Source organism: Mesocricetus auratus, unplaced genomic scaffold (assembly GCF_017639785.1).
Source record: "Mesocricetus auratus isolate SY011 unplaced genomic scaffold, BCM_Maur_2.0 Super-Scaffold_100007, whole genome shotgun sequence".
Taxonomy (NCBI): Eukaryota; Metazoa; Chordata; class Mammalia; order Rodentia; family Cricetidae; genus Mesocricetus; species Mesocricetus auratus.
Window position 1 is genome coordinate 76,013,688 of NW_024429191.1, and position 17,525 is coordinate 76,031,212.

Sequence of the window (17,525 nt, forward strand, 5' to 3'; positions counted from 1 at the left end):
TACAGAGATTTGTCTACCTTTGCCTCCCTGGTGCTTTCATCACAGCCTGGCTCAGCTTCTGTTTTTATATTTTTTTATTTTCTTTTACAGATAAGGTATCTGTCTGTCTTGTCTGTCTGTCTCTCTCCATTCCCCCCTCTTCCCTCCTCTCTCTCCCTCCTTCCCTCCCCCCCTCACTCTCTTATCTCTATGGATGACATTGAACTCGTTATCCTCTTGCCTTTATCCTTCCTTCTTTCTTTCTTTCTTTTTTTTGAGACAGGGTTTCTCTGTATTGTTTTGGAGGCTGTCCTGGAACTAGCTCTGTAGACCAGGCTTGCCTTGAACTCCTGAGTGCTGGGATTAAAGGGCCACCAACACCCTGCTTATAATTTTTTTTTTCTGAGACAGTCCCCCAGTCTTGCCTTTTTGGTTTTTTTTTTTTTTTTTTTTTTTTTTTTTTGGTTTTACGAGACAGGGTTTCTCTGTATTGTTTTGGAGGCTGTCAGTCCAACCTTTTTGGTTTTTTGAAACAGATTTTTCTTTGTAACTGTCCTGGAACTGTTATTTGTAGACCAGGCTATCCTCCAACTCACAGGGATTTGCCTGCCTCTACTTTCATGTGTTGGGATTAAAGGTGTGTGCCAGGCTTAGTGTTGCTTGTTTTTGTAAATTTGTTTCATTTCATTTTGTATGTGTGGGTGTTTTGCCTGATTGCACGTCTTCACTTTATTCATCCAGTGCTGGTGGAGGGCCTAGAACTGGAATTAAAGTTGTGAGCCACAGAATGGGTGCTGGAATGAAATCTGGATCCTCTATAATAACAGCAAGTGTTGTTAACTGCTGAGCCTTCCTTAGATTCTGCAGTCTTGCTTTTTTTAAGTCTGTAACAGTAATTTTGTGTTAAGATGTTTGCAGATGAGGGTGTTTGGAAGTAGTTCCATCATCAATATTATTGCTGAACAAATATGAGGACCTGAATTAAATCCTTAGACCCCACACTGAAAATTCAGGTATGGTGAGTGCACATGAAATCCCAGTGCCAGGAAAGCAGACAGGCTAATCATTAGGACTTGCTGGTCCATCATCCCATTGACCTTGGTGAGTAAGTAAAGTAAGAAACCCTGTCCCCCAAAAAAAGATAGGGCTGTCCAGATGACTCAGTAGGTAGAGGTGTGCTTCCTTTCAGGATTGACAACCTAGATCCCACAGGTGATATTAGAGAGCCTCTTTTCTTGTGACCTTCCATGCATATCACACACACACACACACACAATTAACAAGAAAATGACAAAATGAATAGCACCTCCAGTTGACCTAAAAAATATATGTATATTAACAGATTAAGCTAGGTATTGTTATATTATTATAATCACAACTGGAAGGTTATCCAGGGATCACAGATTCAAGGCCAGCTTAGTCTGCATAGTAAGTTTGAGTCCTACCTAGCTAATATATAAAGACTTAATCTTTTTTTTTAAAGAGTTTTGTTTGTTTGTTTTTGCTAAGTAGTGTTGACTAATAAAATAAAATACACATTTTTAGGTTAGGTGCTGGTGTCACACACCTTTCATCTCAGCACTTGGGAAGCAAAGGTAGATCTCTAAGTTCAAGGCTGGCCTGGTCTGCAGGTAAATTTCCAGGACAGCCAGTGTTACACAGAGATACCCTGTTTGAAAAAACCAAACAAAAAATACATTTTAAAAAGATTTACTTTATTTTTATTTCATGTGTATGAATATTTTGTCTACACAAGTCTGTATACAAGTGTGTACATGGTACTCACAGAAACCAGAAGAGGGCTTCAGATCCCCTGGAGCTGGAATTATCTTTCAAGCCCACTAAACATTCTTAACCAGTGAATTACAAGATAGCATATTAGATTTGCTTAGATTGATTTTAAGAAACATAGCAAAAATTTATATAGCCTTAATTTGAACCCACCCCAGCATATGTTCCCCAGCATTGAACCTAATCATGCACTGTACAACTAAGTGAATGTGTGTGGCTGCTATCATGATCAACAGCATCAGTTATGGTTTGTTCTGTTTACAAATTGTGAGTTATGGTTTGTTCTGTTTACAAATTGTGAAACATCTAATTTTTTTGTTTTGTTTTGTTTTGAGATAGAGTTTCTCTGTATAATAGTCCTGGCTGTCCTGGAACTCACTCTGTAGATCAGGCTGGCTAATATTGTACTTTTTAAAATGTAGTCCCCATAAGTCAGTGATGTGATTTTATATCCTTTTTGTTGATTTAATTTTGAGACAAGTTCTCACAGTGTAGTACAGGCTACCTTACAGCTATTGTCAAACTTCCTGTCTTAATTTCTTGAGTGTTGAGAATTACAAGTGTGTGCTAGCATGCCTGGTTTATACACCTTTTCTAGGGACAGGAGAGTGAATACTTATAGAGGATGTGATGTGAGGTCAGGCATTTTACAACCACCACTAACTCCACCTCCAGGGTAATCTGACACCCTTTTTCTAGCCTCAAGGTACACTTTTAATCAGTTGTCAGAACTCAACAGCTGAGCCATCTCTCTATCTCTTTCTAAGAAAAATCACAGGTATTTCTATAAAACATTGAGCCATCTTGACATCACTTTTCAATTATTTTTACTCAAAATTTTTCACATTTATCTTATTTTTGTTTATTAGTGTGAGTTTATAGCATGTGTGTGTTGGGGGATATTATTTTAAGGTGTGTGACTTTTGTTTATACTTCATTTGTTTAACTCTGTGAAGCTGTGCTACTGTGCCTGTAAAACACAGACACACAGAGCTAAATGGTCAATAGCAAGGCAGGAGCAAGTCTAGCAGGGGCTGGCAGATAGGGAGTATAAATAGGAGCAAAGGAGAAAACAAGTTCAGGAGGACCTGAGAAGCCACCCAGCCACACAGCAGTGCATGGACTAAGAGTAAGATTTATAGAAATAAAGAGAATGGGAAAAGCCCAGAGGCAAAAGGTAGATGGGATAATGTAAGTTAATCAAAGCTAAAAAGAAACAGTCTAAGCTAAGGCCAGACATTCAAAACTAAGAATAAGCTTCCATGTATTTATTTGGGAGCTGGATGGTGGGCCCCTCAAAAGAGAAAAAAAAAATACCATTACAGTACATGTCTATATTGAGATCAAAAGAGGTCAGATCTTCTAGAGCTCCAATTATAGGCAATTGTGAATTGTGCTCAGGAGGCGAAGGCTGTGAAACTAGACTGATCTGCATAGCTCTAGGCCAGCTAGGGCTACATAGTAAGACCCTGTCTCAAAAAAAAGGGAATAGAGAGGGCAGAGCTGGAGAAGATGACTCAAAGTACCCTCATTTGTTTACCAGACTCACCTGTCAGTTTACAACCATTTGTAACTCCAGTTCCAGTGGACTAAGTAACATCTTCTGGCCTCTACAGGCAACAGGCATGGATGTGATGCACAAAACACTTTTTTTTTTCTTTTAAGGATTTATTTATTTATATTTACAGTATTTTGTCTACATGTATGTCTGAAGAGGGCATCAGATCTCATTATTGAGGGTTGTGAGCCTCCTTGTGATTGCTGGGAATTGGACTCGATATCATCTCTGGAAGAACATCCAGTGCTCTTAACCTGACAAAACACTCTTATATATAAAATGAATTTTTTTTATTTTATAAAAAAAAAAGGTCAGTGATGATGGTGCATGCCTTTAATCCCAGCGCTGGGGAGGCAGAGGCAGGCGGATCTCTGTGAGTTCGAAGCCATCCTGGTCTTCAGAGTGAGTTCTAGGACAGGTTCCAAAGCAATACAGAGAAACCCTGTCTCGAAAAAACAAAGTTTGTTATTTCAACATTAAAAAAATTTTTTTATGTTATGTAGGTGCCTTTTACCTTGTATTTGAATATATGGACCATGACTTAATGGGACTGCTAGAATCAGGTTTGGTGCACTTTTCTGAGGACCATATCAAGTCATTCATGAAACAGCTAATGGAAGGACTGGATTACTGTCACAAAAAGAATTTCCTTCATCGGGATATTAAATGTTCTAACATTTTGCTGAATAACAGGTAACATAGTAACCAAATAAGGCTAATCACTTTTTCCCTTTCTTTTGGATTTTGTCTTGATAATTAGGAGTATAAGCAGTGCTACTTTTTTTCTTGTCATACATGTTGAATGTATTCTTTTCTTGTCTCTTCGTTTTACCTCCCTCTTCTATCATCCTTCCTGATTTAATATTAGAATTAATAAAATAGGATTGCAAATAGTTTTACTTGCAACATTCTAGGATATTGGTCTACTAGAGAATATACTATATAATCAATAGAGATGTTACTCAGGGAAAGTTAAATATACATTGGGTTCATTCTTACTAGTCAACTGTACTTGAGAATTTGTCAGTTACTTCCTTTCAAAGGAAGACTGTTCCTCAACACACACACACACACAGAGTAGGTTGTGGTAGGAGGTGGAATAAGAAACTGTGTGGGATTACCTGAGATTTTCCAAACTTTAACATTAAAAGCCTGGTAGTTCAACACTGTGCAGCTGAGTTTAGTAGTAGAGCTAAGCAGTTTATTAATTTTTTATTTCAATAAGCAATTTTTGGTTGTTACTTGTTTTAGACAGTCTCAGTATGTAGCTCAGGTGGCTTTGAACTATGATTCTTTTTCTCAGCCTCCCAAGTGCTTGGATTAAAGGCATATACTACCACAGCATATCATGTTTGTCTGTTTAATTTAGAATCATCTAGAAAGATTCAGCTTTGAGGACTAAATTGTATTTTATCAGAAATACTGAAAATGAAGAATCAATCTCTTGACACTGATTGTACAAAAGCACATAAACATGAAAGAGAACATTCTTGTAATACCAGTAGTACTTTAGAAGTTAAGGGATGGAGGATCAAGGGTTGGAAAGCAAGGGTGGGAATATATCACTTGGTAGAATACTTGCTTGTATGCACTGAGACATAGGTTTGATTTATAGCAACACATAGCACTTTCATGGCCAGCCTGAAACTATGTGTGACTCTCAAAAAGAAAAAAGGTAAATAGTGTATTATGTCTAGAAAACTATAAACATAACATTATTACTAGATCAAGAAGTAAAGCAATTATGGTGAAAAATGAACTTGCATTGTTACTAGGAACCAGTTTACAATTGTGTAAATTCTAGTAAGGAAGTTACTTTTATCTACAGTTCAAGGGGTGTAGGATATTCAAAGTATCTGTGTAAATCGTTACTTACAATTACACTTTAAAGCCTTTATTGTGAGGCAAACATAATGTATAAAGATTAACTCTTAAACAGGAACTGTGCGTGCATTCTTATAATCCCAGTGCCTAGGGAAGTTAAAGTGAGAGAGTCGGGTTTGATGCCAGCTTGGACAATTTAGTAAGGCATCACTTTGAAAAAAGTTTTTTTGTTGTTGTTGGGTTTTTTGTTTGATGCAATTCTCTTGCTATCTCTGCAACCCAAAAATCTCCTACTAAGTCTATATCCATAATTCATAGTTCATCTGTAGTCTCGGATAGTTTGAAGACTGGAGCAGGAGAAGTGTGCATTCAAGTTTTCTAGGTTAACCATTAAGACTGTCTTGTTGGGCATAGTGGTGCATTCCTTTAATCTCAACACTTGGGAGACTAATCAGAGGTCTTCTTGCTTGAGCCTTTGCCTCTAGCTACCAAGTGTCAGGATTAAAGGTGTACACCATCACCACCATCACCTGGCTGAAAAAACAATTTTTTGTTTGTTTGTTTGTTTGTTTTTTCGAGACAGGGTTTCTCTGTATTGTTTTAGAGGCTGTCCTGGAACTAGCTCTGTAGACCAGGCTGGCCTCGAACTCACAGAGATCCACCTGCCTCTGCCTCTGCCTCCCGAGTGCTGGGATTAAAGGCGTGCGCCACCAACGCCCAGCCATTGAAAAAACCATTTTAATGAGCGTAAAGTAGGATTACAGTTGAGGCTTTGGCCATAGCTTAATGGTATAAACCTAAACTCAATTACCAGTAGTACAAAGAAAAATTTAATGAGAGCTGTCAACTTGAGGCTTTTTGGCATTTAGTATTATATTTTCTTCTGTTGACATAGTTTCTTCATGGGGGGAGGACATCTCAGAGAAAGTAATAATTAATATTCTGTTTTATATCTTTTATTGGGATTCCCCTTCCCAGTTCCTGACTTCCCAGAGTCATACAGAATGAAATTTCACACTAAATTGAACTCTGTCACGGTTACTAATTAAGATGGATGCTACAAGCCAACTTGATTTGTCAAGTTTCTATTGCTGCTAACTTAGATCTGCCTATTCAAGTCTTTTCCCATCCCATCTCCAGGATAGGATGTTGGCTTTCACATTTTTATTGGGTGCCATAGTAGATAGAAGTATTCATTGATTCTTGAACCATTCTAGGCTTAGCCCTAAGAGATCTGTGAATGGCTATGTATGTTGGCCATATTCCAGTTATTTAGCACAGGCACTAGGTAGTTAGTTGTAGGGTATGACCTGGTTGATCATGGTGTCATACTTGGTATAGGGGCTGAATTTGGGTATAATTATAGTGAGGCTTCCAAGGTCTTGTAAGCTACTGACACTGGCATTCTTGAGGAAGGTGGATTGTTTCCTGGCCATATTGGTCTTCAGAGTGGAGTGAGAATGCCTGGGTAAAATATGAAAGGTTTTCGTCAGTGGGAGAAAGAACCATTTGCAAAAGGAGTAGTAGAGCTAGGTTGGGTTCCATTATATTTGTTATATAAGTATTAAAGAAGACCAAATGTTCATGGTTTCTTTTTCCCCTTGTTTTTTTAAGCAAACAAGTGTCTCACTCTGTAGCCTAGGGTGTTTTCTAAGTCAAAGTTAACCCTTCTGCTTCAGCCTACTAAGTATTGAGGTGTTAAGTACCACACTCAACTTAAGCCTATATTGTTTTGGGAGACCTGAGATAGCTCAGGCTGGGTGGTGGTAGCCCACACCTTTAATCCAGCACTTGGGAGGCAGAGGCAGGTGGATCTCTGAGTTTGAGACCAGCCTGGTTTACTAGAGCTGGTTGCAGAACAGGCTCCACCCTGTTGAGTTCTGGGGATTGAACTCTCACCATGCTTGGTAGCAAGTGCCATCTCCCTGTTTCTTGTTTATTCTTTGTGATGCTGGGAACTCAGAACCTCACATATGCTAGGTAAGAACTCTAAGCTATATTCCCAGCACATTTATTTAAAGATAACGTCTTATAGCTCAAGTTAGCCTGACATTCTGATGTGGAAGTAATGGGAAATTTTGGCATGTACAAAAAGAGTCAAATGCTAGAGAGCTGGCTCAGTGGTTAAGAGCATTAGTTGCTCTGGTTGTTTGAGACAGGGTTTCTCTGTATAGTTTTGGAGGCTGTCCTGGAACTCGCTTGGTAGACCAGGCTGGTCTTGAACTCACAGAGATCTGCCTGCGTCTGCCTCCCGAGTGCTGTGATTAAAGGCATACTGTTTAATTTTTAGATCTTTGTTTTTTTTTTTTTGTTTTGTTTTGTTTTGGTTTTTCGAGACAGGGTTTCTCTGTGGCTTTGGAGGCTGTCCTGGAACTCACTTGGTAGTCCAGGCTGGTCTCAAACTCACAGAGATCCGCCTGCCTCTGCCTCCCGAGTGCTGGGATTAAAGGTGTGCGCCACCAACGCCCGGCTTAGATCTTTCTTTACTTTTTTTCATTTCTTGGAATTTGCTTCCAAATTAAACTTTAAAATGTTTATGAGACAGAAAAGTGGCTTGTGCTTATAATCCCTACATTTGGGAAGCTAAAACTGGAAGATTATATAGTGAGATCCTGTTTCATACAGTGGAGAAGGAATATTTGGGGCAAGTGGATAACAGTGTCCAGACTTTGCTAGGAACGACAGTGGTTGATTTAATGAACATTTTTGTTACTGTTACTTTTCTTGTTTTAATATTTATTTTTTATATGCATTGGTGTTTTGCCTGTGTGTATGCCTGAGGGAAGGTAGTGGGTCCTCTGGAACTGGAATCAGTGCTATTAACTCCTGAGCCATTTCACCAGCTCCTACTATTTGATTTTTGTCTTACTTGAGTATAAGTCTCCCCAATTTTGTTTTTGTTGTTGTTTGGTTTGGTTTTTGAGGCAGGGTTTCTCTGTGTAGCTTTGGAGCCTGTCTTGGAACTCATTCTGTAGACCAGATTGGACTCAAACTCATAGAGATTTGCCTGCCTAAGCCTCTGAGTGCTGGGATCAAAGGCATGCACCACCACTTCTCAGCTTAAACTTAAACAAAAAGAAGTAAATAGTTAAAACTGGTGTGGGAGTGTCATGATAGTCACAGTTCTTGACTGGGTAGAGGTGAGCTGATGCTTAAGTCTAGGAGTTGGAGGCCAAGCTGGGTAGTTCAGACTCTATGGTAAGAATGAAAATTTAAAATTAGAGATCAAATCCAAAAATGCAATAATAACTTTTGTTATTATGAGGCATGACATACTATGTAAGGAGAGGAAATTGGGGAGGGGTAACCCTTAGAAATACGAAGTGTAAAAAATAATTTTTACAATCCATTAGGGTCTTTAATTGGCACCTAAGTTTTCAAGTGTAATTTGAGAGCTGCTGCTACTTTAACTTATGAAAATAATTGTTTGTTTTACAGTGGGCAAATCAAACTAGCAGATTTTGGACTTGCTCGGCTCTATAACTCTGAAGAAAGGTGAGGCATTCATCAAAACTATCTATGGGAAGGTTTACATGTTGCCCATGATTCAAAGTCAACTTTGGCAAGAACATTATCTCAAAAAACAAAAAAAACAAAAAACAAAAACAAAAACAAAAAAGCAAAATGGTGGGAATTAGAGAAGAATCTTTTTAATTTACTGATACTTTCAAATTCTACAAAGTTATAGTGAGTATTTGAATGTGTTACCACCTAGATCTTTTTTGTTTGTTTGCTTGTTTTCTGTTTTGTTTGAGACAGGGTTTATCTATCTTTTACTCGACATCCTAGAACTCACTAGGCTGGCCTTGAACTCAGAAATACACCTGCCTCCGTCTACAGAGTGCTGGTATTAAAGGCGTGAGCCACTGTACCTAGCATTCCTTTTTTGATTTGTTTTGTTTTTAGTTTTTTGAGACAGAGTCTGTCATTATAGCATTGGCAATCCTGGAGTTTTTTTCTTTAGACCAGGCTGGCCTCAAAAATCCTTCTGACTCTGCCTCCCAAGTGCTGGGATGAAATGCATGCACCACACCACCTGGTTCATTCATTTTTTTTTAAAGACTTGTTATTTATTTATTCATTCATTCATTCATTTATTTATTGTTTTACGAGACAGGGTTTCCCTGTATTGTTTTGGAGGCTGTCGGTACAGCCCAGCCTCGAACTCACAGAGATCCTCTTGCCTCTGCCTCCCGAGTGCTGGGATTAAAGGTGTGCGCCACCACTGCCCAGCAAAGACATGTTTTTATTTTTAATCTTATATCTGCATGTTACTTTCACATACTTGACCGAAGAGGTATCATATCCCTCTGAAGTCACCATGCTATGTAACATCTAGATATTAGACACTGTTGAATTCATTGAAATACATTAATATAAGTTGGACTAGAAGTGATTTCTTCACCTTTCAGTTCTGTTCTGCTTCCTTTTGGCCTGCTCATTTGCTGTTGGAATTGTTTTAACAATCTCCAGTTGGCAGATATTTCCATTTGTGTTTAGTTACATATTTTCCATCAAAAGCTATTGCATGTTTACAACCTGATGGTTTTACCTTTCAGTCGCCCTTACACAAACAAAGTCATTACTCTGTGGTATCGACCTCCAGAACTGCTGCTGGGAGAGGAAAGATACACACCAGCCATTGATGTTTGGAGCTGTGGGTAAGTTTCTTTTAACCTTTTGCTTTGTCTGTAACTCATATGGAATTAGCATATACTTTTTCCTCTCATTATTAGCCATTTGTCTTTCTTCCTAAGTGTTTACACACTTACATATATACATACATATAGATAAAAAAAATTTACTTTTTATTTCTTTATTTTTTGGGTTTTTCAGGATAGGGTTTCTCTGTAGCTTTGGAGGCTGTCCTGGAACTGGCACAGTAGACCGGGCTGGCCTCTAAGACACAAAGGTCTGCCTTCCTCTGCCTCCCAACTTCTTATTTTCTAAGAAAAGGAGACCATTTAGCTACTTGCTTCAGTTGCCCAGACTTTCCTGAATCTGGTAATACTTCATCTCTCAGTTTCCAGTTAGTTGGGATAACAAGCATGTATCACTGTCCCCAGTTTATCTCATCTCTTTTTTTTTTTTTTTTTTTTTTTTTTTTTTTGGTTTTTACGAGACAGGGTTTCTCTGTATTGTTTCGGAGGCTGTCGGTCCAGCCCGGCCTCGAACTCACAGAGATCCGCCTGCCTCTGCTCCCGAGTGCTGGGATTAAAGGCGTGCGCCACCACCGCCCGGCTATCTCATCTCTTAATTAGCATTCCTTTCCATTTCTCTTGATTTTTTTTTAATAATTTGTTTAACCTTTATATGCATTGGGGTGACGGTATCAGATCCCCTGAAACTAGGGTTACAGACAATTGTGAACTGCCTTGTGGATACTGGGAATTAAACCCTGGTCCTCTGTTAGAACAGTCAGTGTTCTTAACCACTAAGCCTTTTATCCAGCCCCTTGATTTCACTTGTTTACTTAACAGTCTCTTTAGAGACACTAGATCATTTATTCTATAGACTTCTGTTAGTCTGGGTTTTTGTTGTCACTGTCACAAAAACCAAAAACAAAATGCTAGGAGTGGGAATATAGGTCAATGACTTGTCTGCCTAATATGAAATCCTGGGTTTAACATTTAGTATTGCAAAAGGGTAGTTGTTTCACTTATTTACCAATTTTCAAAATAGTGAGGTGGTTTTGCTATTCTGCAAAAATAACCAGTAAGGAGATTTGATTTATTAGTTTTCTTTTTTATTAGGTTCATTATTAAATGATAAACTTACATATTTGATATGTTTTAGTTCATTGTAATAATTATAATAAAAATATATAATTTGTGTGAGAGGGAGAAAGAAGAAAAGAGAATAGGAGAGAGTGAGAGTAAACATGTGCCAAGTTTGTACGAGTGCCCACATAACCCAGAAAAGGGTGTCCAGTCCCTTAAAGCTAAAGAGGCAGTTGTGAGCTGCCCTGACATGGTGCTGGGAACCAAACTCTGGTCCCCTTCTAGAAAAACAAGTGCTCTTGACATTCTAGCCATTTCTACAGTCTTGTTGTACTAATTCTTGTTCGAACTTACTAATCTTTTTCTAGTAGACTAAATCTGGTTTCATTAGTTATTGAGTTCTCTTGATACATTGTTAATAATCTTTAATAGTCATCCTTGTTTTCTTGTTCAAGCCTTCTATCTATAATCAGCCTTTTTTCTTTTTTCTTTTGGTTTTGGTTTTTCGAGGCAGGGTTTCTGTGTGGTTTTGGAAGCTGTCCTGGAACTAGCTCTTGTAGACCAAGCAGAGATCCGCCTGCCTTTGCCAAGTGCTGAATTAAAGGTGTGGGCCACCACTGCCCCTGTCCGCCTTTTTTCTTAAGGAGTGCTCCTTTTTGATATGTTTCCTCCTACCCCCTTCTCTTTTCTTCTTATTTTTATTCAGGGTCTCTCTATCCCTGACTATGTTGGTTTACTATGTAGACTAGTCTGGCTTCATATTTATTGCAATCTTCCTTTTCCACCCAAATGCTGAGGTTGTAAGTGTACACCAACATAGATATTCTGAAAAAAAATTTGTCTTTTAAGATAAGATCACATGTACCCCAGGTTATCATACTCATTGTATGGCTCAAGAAGTCCTTAAACAGAATTCTTTTTCATCCAACTGCCAAGTGTTGGGATTGCAGATTGTGTAAACTATTCCTGGCTTGAAAATGAAAATGAAATTAAAAAGCTACATTTTTGTATGTTAAGGAATAAAGTGTTTTTATGTTTATTCTTTTGAGACAGAGTCTTGTCATGTAGCCCTGAGTGGATGGAAAGCTGATATATATAGTCTAGGCTGCCCTTGAACTCACATTGATCCACCTAACTCTTCCCCCGCTCAGGTGCTTAAAGGCATGTACCACCATGCAAAGGGCCTAAATATTTTAAATGGTCCTCATTTGTTATTTGTATGTGGGGTGGCACTCATCTTATGTTGGTTATGATTCCCACGTACTTCTAAAATAGTGTGTCATTATTGCTGTTTTTTCCATTCCTGTGTTGTAAGTCTTTAAGACAAGTGCTGTGTTTTTTATTTTTAAAATTTAACAAGATGGTAGCTTACCTAAATTAAATGATTCTTTATTTAAGTTTAAATGACTGAAACTGGTTATATTTGTATTCAAAAGTACTAACCCATTTTATTATAGTTACGCTGGAAGGTTAACAACCCATTAAACTGAATGAGGAAGCCGGGAGTTGGTGGCGCACGCCTTTAATCCCAGCACTCGGGAGGCAGAGGCAGTCGATCTCTGTAAGTTCGAGGCCAGCCTGGTCAGCCTCCAAAACAATACAGAGAAACCCTGTCTCGAAAAACCAAAAAAAAAAAAAAAAAAAAAAGATGAATGAGGAAGAGCTAGAGGCTAGAGTCATCCTTGAGTCTAGCCTGGGCCACATGAGGAACCCTATCTCCAAAAACAAAACAAAAGGAAAGCCAAGGTGCATGGGGGGAATTTATAGAGTTATATTGGTTTTTTGTTTTTTGTTTTTTTTTTTTTGCCAGTCTCTGCAACCTCCTAGCTTACTGTGATGAATAAAATGTTGATTACATAATGAAGTCTTTTTCACTAAAGGACTGAAATAACTCTGAAGCAGAGCCAGTGTGGTATCACAGAGCTGTCATTTTAGTGCTTAGGTGTACCATTCTGTGCAGAAAATAGAAAGAGTAGTTTAACAAATTATATATGAAGCAATTGACAAGTGGAGTCAGGAGGTTTGAGAGTTCAGGCTCCAGATCAGTGGTGGTGGTGTATACTTTAATCCCAGAACCCAGGATGCAGAGGCAGGTGAGTTCTTGAGACCATCCTGGTCTACAGAACAAATTCTAAGGCAGCTGGAACTACATAGAAAGACCCTGTCTAGAAACTATCACCACCACCCAGAAATAATTCAAGGTCTTCCCCGGCTTCTCAACAAGTTTGAGAACACTGTCTCCAAAACAAATCATCAAACCTTTCTATTCCTTTGTGATTTTCTTTTCTACTGCTCTTCTATTTTACTAGTTGATTTAAAGCTGTGTTTGGAAGTTAATTTTACAGTTAATATTGGAAACAAATCTTATTTCTACTTTTCCTACCTGTGAGTAAAGAGCATTAATTACCCATTAAGCGAATTAAGAAAGACACTAGGAAGGCTAATAAAGCAAATTATAAGTGAAGTACAAATTTCTTTAGGGCATTTTAGGTTAAAAATGCAAATAAAAATGAGGCATAGTAGTGCAGTCCTTTAATCCCAGAACTTCAGAGGCAGAGACAAGTGGATCTCTCTGATCAAAGTGAGAGTTCTAAAATAGCCAGGTATGCATAATGAAACCCTTTCTCAAAGAAAAGTAAAAACAATAAGAGGAAGAAGGAGAAGAAAAAGCTGATAAAGGGGGTAGAGACAATAAAGTTGACCAAGTGATTAATAGCCCTTGATGCTCTTACTGAGGATCCCAGGTTTGGTTCTCCATTTCAGCTCATAACTCCAGTCCCAGGGTATCTTGATATCCCTGATCTCCATGGGCATGTGCATACACATACTTCTGCTCCCACACATAATACATATAATTTAAAGTAAAAATTTGGGGGCTGGAGAGATGGTTCAGTAATTAAGAGTGCTTGATGCTCTTCCTGGGGATGACCATGGATTGGTTTCCAATATATGCAACAGGCTAATACCTATAATTCTAGCTCAAGGGGATAAAATATTTCTTCTAGCCTCCAAGTAACCCACACATAAATAATAAAAATAAATCATTTTTAACTGGAGGTGAGCATAATCAAATTACACTATTTAAAATTCTCAAAAATTAGTGAAAATAATCTATTCAAATGAAAGTGTGTATAGAGCTCGGGTGGCGATAGAGGCTTTGAAATCCTGATATTTTGGGGGTGGAGGCTAGAGAATTGAGAGTTCAGGGCCAGCCTAGGCTACATGAGTCTATAAAATGTTCCTAAAACCCAACAAAAAATACATTAATATAATGAGCATCACAATGCTAGCATTTTTTTAAAAATACTTTTTAGAAACAGGATCTCTTTCTGTTTTCCCTGGCTACACTGGAACTCATTATGAAAACTAGGCTGGCCTCCAACTCAGAGAGACCCAGCATCTCTGCCCCCAAGTGTTGGGATTAAGGAGTTGAATCGCCACCTTCAGAGTATTTATTTAGATTTAGTGAATGCCAGTAAGTGGGTATGTGCACACTAATGCAGGTGTCCATTGAGTCCAGAGGCTTCAGCTCCTTTAGAGCTGGAACTACAGGTTGTTTCAGACAGATGAAATGTAAGGAGTATTCATATATTTTTCCCTTTATATTTGTTTAAAATAAAATTTTCAAAGGTTTATTTATTATGTATACAGTGTTCTGCCTTCATGTGTGCATGCAGGCCAGAAGAGGGAACCAGATCTCATTGCAGATGGTTGTGAGTGACCATGTAGTTGCTGGGAATTGAACTCAGGTCCTCTGGAAGAGCAGCCAGTTCTTGTAACCATTTCTCCAGCCCTGAAATACTTTCAAACAATATCATGTTATATAGCCGTAATGAAATTATCAAATTCAAGAAATTTAATGTAGCTGCACAGGGTAGTACAAGCCTATAATTCTGTACCCAGTCATGAAGACAGGAAGATCCAATTTTGAAGTCAACCAGAGAGCTAATTAAGGAAATTTAAGCGTTAATATAGGATAAATGTACAGTTCTTATTCCAGTTTTATTCTTTTACTAATAGTGTCCTAGAAATAATAACTCTTCGTTTACTTCAGGATCTCATATTACACTAACCTGTTTTTTGTTCGTTTGTTTTTTAAAGTCATTTCTCTGCTGTTGGACATCCTAGTTTATAACTTGTAGGCTCTTGTGACCTTACCAAAGTTCCTGAAGTAGTACAGGTATAATTGTGGACTGCTTTCCATGTCAGTTTTTTGTATCTTTTATTATTTTGAAGAATGTGGACCAGGTACTACACAGATCTAGGTTATATATTTTTAGCAAGATATTTCATGGGACTGGAGAAGTGGCTTAGTGGTTAAGAACACTGTGGGTGCTCTTCCAAAGGTCCTGGGTTCAATTCCCAGCACCCACATAGCAGATCACAGCTGTCTAACTCCAAGATCTGACACCCTCACACAGACATACATGCAGGCAAAATACCAATGCACTTAAAAAATAAATACATTATAGCCGGGCAGTGGTGGCGCACACCTTTAATCGCAGCACTCAAGAGGCAGAGGCAGGCAGATCTCTGTGAGTTCGAGACCAACCTGGCCTACAAGAGCTAGTTCCAGGAAAACCTCCAAAAGACAACAAAAAAAGTTATTAAAAAATATTCTATAAGCAGTGTTATGTTCCTCACTGGGCATTATATGTGCATTTACTTGGACTTCCATTGCCCTTTAGAAATGTTAACAATTTTATGGTCACTTGGTTAATGTATTGTTTTTCCCACTAAAACGTTGTTTCCCTTTTATAGTTAGTAGTACAAGGTGTTAGATCCTCTGGAGTTAGAATTACAAGATTGTTGTGAGGTACAATGTAGTGCAGGTAATTGAACTCTGGTCCTCTTCAAAACAAGTGATCTTAATCACCTTGGTGTTTCTTTTTTCTAAAGTTTTATTTTACTTTATTCATTTCTATTTTGTTACGTGTGTATATGCATTTGAGAATGAGAGAATGTATATCTCCTATCTTGCTATGGATAGGATCACTGGCATTATTGGCACAGGACCACACTCAGTTTTTTTTTTTTTTTTTTTTTTTGGTTTTTCGAGACAGGGTTTCTCTGTTGTTTTGGAGGCTGTCCTGGAACTCACTTTGTAGACCAGGCTGGCCTCGAACTCACAGAGATCCGCCTGCCTCTGCCTCCCGAGTGCTGGGATTAAAGGCGTGCGCCACCAACGCCCAGCCCACACTCAGTTTTATGTGGCTTCTATATATTCATACACAGGTCTCAATATTTATTTTACCTGCTGAACCATCTCCTGAGTCCTTAATGTCCATTTCAAAATAACACAGGTATATGACAGAATTGATTTAAGTCTTGATGAATTGATTTTAGTTGATAATACAATAGTTTTTTTTTTATATACATTGCTATAGCAGTTAATAGTATGGGATAGTTATACAAAGCAAGTGAATATTCTTTGTAGAGACTGCTACATCCATGTAAAACTGTATTTCCTTAGATCACCTTGGTGTAACAAAGATGAAGAAGAGCTCCCTTGCTTATAAAGGACTGTTGTTTAGACACCAGAGTTTAATCTGCTGGCATAATCTTTTTTTTTTTTTTTTTTTTTTTTTGGTTTTTGAGACAGGGTTTCTCTGTGGCATAATCCTTTTACAATGTGTATTTTCACTACAATAAGTGTTTGGGCTACTATACCACACAATATATTGCCTGTAACCTAGGGTGCTATAAAAGTGTATTGAGACAAACTTTAGATAGTCTCAAGGAATTTCTTTCTAACCTTTGAATTTTCTTTTTTTTAGATGCATCCTTGGGGAACTGTTCACAAAGAAACCTATTTTTCAAGCCAATTTGGAACTGGCTCAGCTAGAACTGATCAGGTACACATATGCTTTTAAGTGACTACATACCATTTTTTTTTTAACGCATAATCTGAGAACTTTTTTGCATAACCCCAGGTAAAGTATGTAATAAGTATGCAAGTCAAGCATTTACTGATGGTTAATTATAAATTTATTTAAGATAATCTTTGGTATAAACTTATTAACTTTACAGTTTATTAAAGGTGAAATTAAATTTATATAATAATAAAATAGATATGCTCATTTTTATAATAGAATTCAATTTTTAATTTATGTGTGGGCATGTGCATTTTATAGCCTTTCCATCCCTGGACCCCAGGGTGTAAGAGAACTAATACCATTATTTGTTCAATATCTTCCACAAATACTCATGTGTAACACATGCAAAAAAAGAAATAAGCAGAAAAATATACAAGCATTTTAAGAAACCAGATGGCACTGGAAGGATGACTGATTAAGAGTACTGGTTGCTCTTCCAAAGGACCTGGGTTCAATTCCTAGCACCTACATAGCAGTATCTGTGGCTCCAGTTCCAGGAAATCTGACATTCTCTCACAGACATACAAGAAGGCAAAATACCAATGCACATAAAACAAAAGAAAATCATAGTAAAATAAATGGAAGCAGGCATAATGGTGCATGCCTTTAATCCCACCCAACACTTAGGAAGCCAGAGGTAGACGTGGTCTACATGTGAATTCTAGACAATCAGCACTACATAGTGAGACCTTGTCTCAACAAAAATAATGTAAATAAAAGAAATACTTGGAAAGCCAGCCGGGCAGTGGTGGCGCACGCCTTTAATCCCAGCACTCG

At 38.0% G+C, this 17,525-nt stretch overlaps 1 protein-coding gene across 11 annotated transcripts in view; it reads left to right on the forward strand.

The window, feature by feature from the left end:
* The window catches only part of Cdk12 (cyclin dependent kinase 12), an 88,963-nt gene that overhangs the window by 18,444 nt on the left and 52,994 nt on the right, over window positions 1-17,525 (forward strand). For all 11 annotated transcript variants that reach the window (XM_040749630.1, XM_040749637.1, XM_040749634.1 and 8 more), the window contains exons 6-9: window positions 3,832-4,021; window positions 8,591-8,647; window positions 9,712-9,813; window positions 16,650-16,727. In XM_040749630.1, coding sequence (XP_040605564.1) covers window positions 3,832-4,021; window positions 8,591-8,647; window positions 9,712-9,813; window positions 16,650-16,727 — 427 coding nt within the window. The remainder of the gene's footprint in view (window positions 1-3,831; window positions 4,022-8,590; window positions 8,648-9,711; window positions 9,814-16,649; window positions 16,728-17,525) is intronic.